The 8132-nt window shown below is 58.7% G+C and overlaps 1 protein-coding gene across 1 annotated transcript; it reads left to right on the top strand.

The window, feature by feature from the left end:
• On the top strand, nt 1-4738 carry TSPAN1 (tetraspanin 1). Its single transcript, XM_040073090.2, has 8 exons — nt 1-50; nt 180-244; nt 1261-1467; nt 1857-1931; nt 2644-2742; nt 3087-3224; nt 3681-3764; nt 4021-4738. The coding sequence occupies exons 2-8, from the start codon at nt 188-190 to the stop codon at nt 4072-4074; spliced, it is 714 nt and encodes a 237-aa protein (XP_039929024.1). The 5' UTR covers nt 1-50; nt 180-187; the 3' UTR covers nt 4075-4738.
• Nucleotides 4739-8132: the final 3394 nt, after the last annotated feature.

The following is an 8132-nucleotide window of genomic DNA, read 5'->3' as shown; positions in this document are numbered from 1 at the left end:
GCGGGCTGGGGCAGGACGGGACGGGGTGTTGGGAGCTGCTCTCCGGACAGGTAAGTCGGGTTCTGTCCCTTCCCGCCCGTGGGGACCCTCCGGTCTCCCCTGGAGGTGCGCTGGGCTCTCGGGAGGGCGGCAGCTGTGCTGGGTGGGGGTTCCCTCGGTGACCTCTCCACTCTCCCCAGGTGCAAAGATGGGGTGCTTCACCTTTATCAAGGTCATGATGATCCTCTTCAACCTGGCCATCTTCGTAAGTGCGCCTCGAGGGCTGGGGTCTGCGGGAGGGGCTCCCGGGGCGCCCCCGGAGCCGGGTGTGGGTGGGTCTGGCTGGGCTCTCCTGGCTCCTTTCTGTGGGCGATGGGGCGGAGAGTGTGTGCAGGTGGGTGTAGGTGGGACTTGCAAAGCTCAGAGGGCTGTGCCGGGCTCTGGGGACAGTGGCTGTTGCATCAGCTGCCCCTGTCCCTCGCTGTGCCGGAGCTTGGGAAGGTGCTGAGTGCCCCAGAACGGGGGGTTTGCTGCGTCCCTGCCTGGGGGTTCTACCTCTGTAGGGGAGCAGCTCCCGCGTGTGACTGTGGCTTTGAGGGTCCTGGATGTCGGGAATTCAGAGCACACGTAGGCTCTACTCCCAGCCAAGGCAAAGAGCAGCGGAGCTCTCAAGAGCTGCCCTGGCTCTGCGGGAGCCACCTGGAAGGGGCTTTGTGGCAGGATACAGCCTTGGGAAGGAGGGGGGGGCAGAGCCTCCCGGCTCATTCTGCTGGAAACTCTCCCTGCGTAAAGCTCCTGCCAGGATTTGAGTGTGGTGGGGAAGGCTGAGCAGGCAGAGGGGAGGGCTGGCACGGACTGCAGGCAGCCCAGAGTTGACCTTGCCCAGGGGTACGTGACTGGCCGGGGTCAGGGGCTGCTCAGCCTCTCCTCTGGGTGGGCGGGCAGGCAGCCGCCCTGTGTGCAGGAGCTTGTGGCAGCGTGATGGTGGCCAGCGTCTGAAGTGGCTGTGTGGGGTCATGGGGAGGCTGCTGGCTTGGCTGCCCCGCTGCTGGCACTGAAAGCCCTCGGGCTGGGCAGGGGGCAGCTGTGACACTGCCCAGGGGATGTGCTGGTGCTGGGGTGCGTTCAGGGTGCTGAGCTGTCTGAGCTGCCCGCAGCGCCGCAAAGTCCTGCTTCGGTGTGGCGAAAAACTGCCGAGGGGAGAAACACCCGTGCCAGGACCCTCCCCAAATATCAAATCTCGTGCCTATCTGGAAGCTGACATTGCCTTTCTCCTCCCAGCTCAGTGGCGGGACCCTCCTGGGAGTTGGCATCTGGGTCAGAGTGGATGGAGAGTCATTCGTGAATATATTTGGGGCGCTCTCCTCCAGCATCCTGCAGGTTGTGAACGTGGGCTATCTCTTCATCGTCATTGGTGCCATCCTGCTGGTGGTCGGCTTCCTTGGGTGCTACGGTGCCCAGAAGGAGAGCAAATGTCTCCTGATGATGGTATGGACCTGACTGACCTTATCAAGCCTCGTTTGATCTGGGTCTGTGGTGGGGGAGACCCGATGGGCAGACTTCTCTCTGGAGATGTTCTTTGTGGATTTTTCCCATGTGGTGGCAGTCTGGGTGGCCCCTGGAAAGGCAATGCTGGACTCAAAGTCTGCCCCAGGAAAGGCTGAGATGAGGCAGGAGGTCTCTCTTGGAGCATGTCCAGAGAGCTCAGCCCATGCAGGTGGAGGGTCGGAGGACCCAAGGTTGTACTGCTCCTGCCCAGGAGCAGAGCTGAAGGCAATGAGGCAGGAGAGCTGGAGCCCTGGGGAAGCAGAGGAGTTCCAGGGGCCCCTGAGGATTCTGGCTGTTGGTTTGACCTCCTTCCCCCTGCTGTGTCCTAGTTCTTCTCAGTGGTGCTGATCATCTTCATTGCTGAAGTTGCTGCTGCTGTGCTGGCTCTGGTCTTCACAGGTCTTGTGAGTGCAATACCTGAGTCTTGGGTTGGGCTGATCTGGGACGTGTCCTACCCCTTGGGAAAACAGGAGACACGGGCTGGCAGTGCCGCCCATGGGTGTGGCCGCTGGGCAGCGGTCAGTGCTGCAGGAGGAGGGGAGGTTGGTCCCTGCTGCCACCAGCTATGTGTGGGCAGCCTGGAGTAGCCTGGGGGTGGTGGGAACAGGGGTTCCTGTTGTATCATAACCCTCATTTTTTTAGGACAAATTTTGCCCACCTCTTTCTGTCAAGCCCCTTGGTCCCTAACCAGCTTAGGCTTGACGCCTCCCCACCTCTGAGGGTAGGAGACACTGGGGGAGGAAGTCCCTACTGCCTCACGCTGAGCAAACCCACCCCCTTATTAGGCACCTGAGAAACCACCTGGGGAGAAAGGTGACTGCCTCATTAGGCACTGGAGAAGTCAACCGCAGGGCAAACGTCATTCCTGGCTCCCTCACTTAATGCTGCCATTCCTGGCTCCCTCACTTAGCCGCTTATCAGATGATTCACTGGGCATGAGTGACCTTGGTGGGGAAAGAGAAAACCCTCTGTGGGTCAAACGGACGTGGCGTGACTTGTGGCCATGATGGGTCTTTTTGGTCTCCTCTCCATGGGCTGAGACCAGTATGGGGACGGTCAGCTCTGTGGTGCTCCCCAGGACCTTCTCTGATGGTGTTTTTCTGCCCTTTCTTCCAGGCAGAGACATTGCTTACAGGTCTGGTGACCCCGCTCCTGAAGGAGAAGTATGGGCAGGATAAAACATTCACAGACATCTGGAACATCACCATGACAAAGGTGTGCTGAGCCCCGTGGGTTGGGATTCTCCCAGTATGGGCTGGGTGGTGCACATCTGGCTGGGACAGTGAGGTGGAAGTGGGCACACATCACAGTCCTGGATGTGCTGAGCTGTCACCACCTCCTCAATCTCCCAGGTTCCTGGGAACTACCCTCTTGGGGCCTAGTGGGGTGAGAGCTGTTTGTGATGGTGTGGGGGGCAAAATCCTGGTCCCATGGTGACTCCTGAGCAGCCCACCAAAGCAGGGTTGAGCTGGGTGACACCCTCCATGAGCAGTGGGGTCGGAGCCTGGAGGGGGACCTGAAGGATGCTCTTCCCATCCCTTCCTCTCTCTCCTTCTCAGGTTCACTGCTGCGGCCTGAATAACTACACAGACTTCAACAACTCCTACTTTTATAGGACACATGACAGCTACCCCATGCAGTGCTGTGACATGCAGGACCCCTGCAACGACACGCTGGCCGCAGAAACAAAAGTTGAGGTACGGCCGTGCCGGGGGCTCTTGCCCGCTGGCAGAGCCTGACTTGGCGGGGAGAGAGACCTCTCCTGTAGCTCCAGCCCCAGCTCTGCACATGGTGGTCCCTTGGGCTTTGAGTTCTGGGGGCTGCTGTGGTGGCCTCAGCTTGTCCCTGGTAGAAGCAAGTTAAATTGCTCTGGTCCTAAAGGGAATAGAGTGGCATGTCTGGTGCTGGGCATGAACCCAGGCACCACTCTGCCTTTTTGGGTGATTTCCCTGCTTCTTCCCTTCCTTTCCTCACTCCCCACCTAATACTTGGTCTGAGAAGTGACTGAGTCGCCCCTGAAGCCTCAGACCTTCTCCACGGCTGTGTGCTCCAGGTTGGAGAAGCAGTTCCTCCCTTTGTGGGGGATGCTGTGCCCTGGCAGCCGGGCTATCGCCACCTCTTGCCATCCTCACCCATGTGGTTGCCTCCTGCAGGGCTGTTTCAAAGAGATCTTGAAAGAAATCAGGACCAACGCAGGAGTGGCGGGTGGCGTGGCAGCCGGCATCGCAGCCGTGGAGGTGAGTGCCTGAGCACTGCTGCGCTGCCTCCTCCCCATGCCCGGGGGGACTGGGGCCAGCCTGGGGGGCCCAGGGGGCTGCTGCAGCTCCGAGGAGCACCTGCAGCTCCAGGCTACTGAGCCTTCTTCCCTGGGCACATCCAGGCCCCCACTCCCCGTGCCCTGGGGATGGTGGGCTGTGACCCAAACCCGTGTTGGGAAGGGGAGGGAGGAGGGCGCACGTTTCAGGGGGCTGATTTGCACCTTGCCACCCCCAGATTGCATCCATGGCGGTTTCCATGTACCTGTACTGTCGGCTGGATGAGAAGTGACCCCCCGAGGCAGGAGGATGACCTGCCACCCCCCCCATGCTGGGGTGCACCTGTGGCGTGCCATGCTCTCGGGGGGACCCCAATCCTCCCTGGGTCTGATGCTCTCCTGTGCACTGTGATTTGTAGCTGTATTTTGATCTACTGAGCTGGGATCTGTAGAGTTTGTGTATATTTTTGTACTGATATGGCATATGGAGTCTGTACATAGAGATTTGGGGTGTTTTTTGATCGGGGAGGGGGGGTGTTGGGAGAAGCTGTTTTGTCTGTTTGGCTGATGGCAGCAGGAGATAAAGCAGCACGGGGCTGTTCAGGCTGCTGATCTGGCAATGGCACAATGATGTCTTGATAAACTCCTGCAGGCGGGTGCTGCACTGCTCTCACACGGTCCCTGCCCTGTCCCCCTGCATCAGTTTGAGGTGGTAGCTTCACCCTCACCGGGGCTGTGTCTACTCCTGCACCCAGTGTCTGTCAGCCCTGGCCTTGTTGCCATGTGGTCCCCTGAAAGAGGGGCTGGCTGATCTCTGCCCCTTCCCTGGCATGAGGAGAGCCCTGCTGCTCCCTGGCTCTGCAGAGGCTCATACCCCCTGTCATTTTGTGCCTGAGCCCCTCTCCATGCTGTAAAGAAGTGCAAATAAATTTTTCATCTTGGATATAAATTGTTTTCTGGAGTTGATCTTGGGGCCGCCTTTAATAAACACCCTCTGCCAGGGGGGTGCAAGGGTAGGGGCTGCCTTGCTGCCCTCCCACCTTCCCTTCCCTTCCATGTCCTTGCAGGCAGCACAGCCCTGCCCTCCTTGCTTGTGGCTCCTCACCTGTTTGGATGCCTGGAAACAGAATAGCCCCGTGTTTGCACAACAGATAGGCTGCAGGGTGGGGGCACCACCCTTACACCCTGTGCCCTCTGTGACAGCCACTGCTTGCTCACAACACCCAGGCGGGGACTGAGCAGCAGCTTGGTGTGAAAGGCAGTGCTGGCTGGGGGTTCCTGTGTCCCCACCAGCTGCAGGAACCCGGAATGGGGGGGTGAGGAGGGACAGATCCTGCCACCCCCACCAATGAGCATCTCCACCCCAGCATTGTCCTGCACTGCCGGTGTGTGATGCATGTTCTTCTGCAGGGAGGTAGGGGTGGGATTGGGAGGTTTCCAGATACTCTCTCTCCCCCCTGCCACTCCCTCTCCGCTCTTGCTGCCTCAGTTTCTCCATTTTGAAAGCACAGCCAGGGTTCCTTCACCCTGTTTTTGCCGTGGTTGTGGGGCAGGGGCAGTGAAGGACAGGGGGGTGGCAGGAGGCCAGTGTGCAAACAGCCTCCCCAGGCCCTGCCTCACTCTGTGCCCGCTGTGGCACCCCCTTATCACCTCCTGCCCAGGTACGAGGCTGCACCGAGGCACTACCGTGGTCTGGTATCTCCCTGGGGCCATCCAGTACCTGTCACACTGGAGGAGCAGGCAGGGAACAGTGAGGCAGGCATGGGCACCCACTCCCCACTCTGGGTTACTGAGCCCTGGGGACATGGGAATTGGCCCTGCCCCATGGCAAGGTGTGGAGGGAAGCTGACAGAAAATAGCCTTGTCTTTCCTGGACAGGTGAATAGGACCCAGTTCCACCATAAACTGGCATCACCTCATGGGTGATGTCAGGGCTTTTATGCCTCTTTTCCCTCCCCAAGGCTGCAGGAGGTGCCAGGAAGCTCTTCCTGGAGGTGTTACGGTGTTCAGGAACCAGTTGGCACAGAGCTGGGCACGCCTGGCCATGACCTCTTCTGCCCCATTTTTGGGATGCCTTGCAGAGCTGGCTCCTGGCACACACCCTCTCACCATCACCCCTGCGGAGCGGAGCAGGCTCAGGGGCGACACCTGGCCAGCTGCTGGCTTCCACCTCTGCAACTCCTCCCAGCCATGGGGTTTCTGTGGGGCAGAACAGGCTCTTTCTGTGGCACTGAGTTTTGTAAATAACGCTGCTACCACCGGCTTGGTTCCTTCCCTCCACCTGCTGGGAAAACTTGAAGGACCAGTTTCTCATCGCGGATGCGATTCCTTCCAATTGCCCTCTGCGGCTTTTGGCTGCTCTGGCAGCCAAACAGGGCAGTGGGGGGTAAACTGGGACTAAAGCAGTGGAACTGGCACAGCCTTCCTGTGCTCCCACTGTGCCCCTGCTCTCCACTTCCACTGCCCATGCACCGCCACAGCCTTTGGGCTCTCCGAGGAAATCCCGTTCCAGCTGCTTCCCCACATCCCGGTGGCACATCCCAGCCCACCACCCAACCCCACCAGGCACCTCTGCAGCTTTTATCTCTTAGACTCGCCCAGTTCTCCCAGACGGGCACTCCGGGGCAATCAAAAACTGATGAGCACAAGGCCGAGAGAGCCCTGAGGGCTTTGGTGGCAAACAGAAACTTCCTCATTGCCCCAGCGAGGATGGCAGGAGATGGCTCGAGCACTTGGCACAGCTGGGTGTGTGCCAGAGCGGGGGTTCTTTTCCACCTGGGATATGGGTGAGGGAAGGCAGGAGGGCAAAGTCTCCCTGCAGGGACGTTGGGCAAGCAGCTAGTGCCACAGTGGGAGCTGCGCACAGACCAAAATTCCTGGAGAGTGGCAGGGAGCACTCTCCACCGGCACCACTTGCCCCGGGGCACAGCAGGAGAAACCGTGCGTGGTCCAGGCGCCTGTGCTGGCAGGGAGTGGGCAGTGATCGGCAATTTAGGAAAGGAGCCGCCCCCTCCTTCCTGCGAATTAGCATTGATGGGAACAGGTACGTGAAAAGAAGGAGGAACTGCACCTCTTTGGGTTTGTGCTGATAAAAGGGGTAAATAAGAAGCAAAAGCAAACTGATCCAGCATCAGCTGCCCAAGGAGTGCCTGCCGTGGGGAATTTCCCCTGCCTGCTGGAACAGCTGGGCCAGGATGTTCCAGACTGGGGCAAGGAGGATATCCTTGAAGGGCGCAGGCTGGTCCAGGGGAAGAAGTGAGACAATGCACTTTCCCTGGCACAGACTGCCTGCTTGACTCCCCTTCTCCTCTTCCTCACAGACAAACCATCCTGAGTGCCAGCTTAACCCCAACAGCGCTTTCTAGGCAGCTCCCTGCCCCAATTATTTTGTCAAGGTATCAGAGAGGCGACGCAAGGGCTATTCAAAAGGCAGCAGCTGCCATTGGACCTGGCACGTTAATCATTAATGCTGCACTGGGCGGGAATGGCACAATAACCGTCACAGCAATCCTGGATACCCAGTTGAAGATTAATTTGCCACCTACCTTAGATGTGGGCACAGGAGGAGGCAGCCCTGTGTCTGCAGGGAAAGGAACCCCCTCACAGCTGGGAACAAGGGGAGAAGCCAAGCAGAGCCCCTTCCTGGGAGCAGTTTGGGCACCTTGGCATTCATGACTCTTTATTCATAAATGCTTTTGGACTTTGTGATTCTTTATGAAGCAGAGGGTGCTGAAAATTTAGGATCAGTTCCCTGGGCTGGGATGCAAGTGGCTGGACCCACGCAGGGAAGGAGACGGGGCCAGCACACAGAGCATCCTTCTAGTGCTGAGATCTCTCCATTCATGAGGACTGGGTGTGTTATCCCAGAGGACCCTGGCTAGAAGGCGCTTCCTTCCATCTGCGGGGCACAGAGGAGCCCATGTGCCACAGGAAGGATCAACCTGGACCTTGTCTCCCACATACCAGCCCATCATCGGAGCACAGGGACTTCCTGCTTCCCTGGCACAGAGATCTCCAATAAAAACCTATAATGCATAAAAATAGTCATCGCTGGAAATTATGCAAAATTCACCACCCCCCACAAGCTCTGGAAAGGTCAAGTTCCATGCCAACGCTATTTTGCTTTTGTTTAATTATCAGCCAGCTCGTGGGAGGTGGAGCAGCCCAGACAGGTTCTCCTTTGTACGGCTGCACAAAGCCAGGGAAGCCGGGCTGGGGGGGCTGCACGGGCTGGGTGAGAACTGCAGCTCGGGCAGCACATGCTACAGCTGCTGCCACTGGGCCTGAGCTGTGGCTCAGTGGTAACAAGCCACTGGATCGGAATTCCAGGGTGGGCAGGCGAGGGGACAGT

The sequence above is a fragment of the Hirundo rustica genome, chromosome 9 (genome assembly GCF_015227805.2).
Source record: "Hirundo rustica isolate bHirRus1 chromosome 9, bHirRus1.pri.v3, whole genome shotgun sequence".
Taxonomy (NCBI): domain Eukaryota; kingdom Metazoa; phylum Chordata; class Aves; order Passeriformes; family Hirundinidae; genus Hirundo; species Hirundo rustica.
Note: the sequence above shows the minus strand (reverse complement) of the source record. Positions and strands in the feature narration are given on the sequence as shown.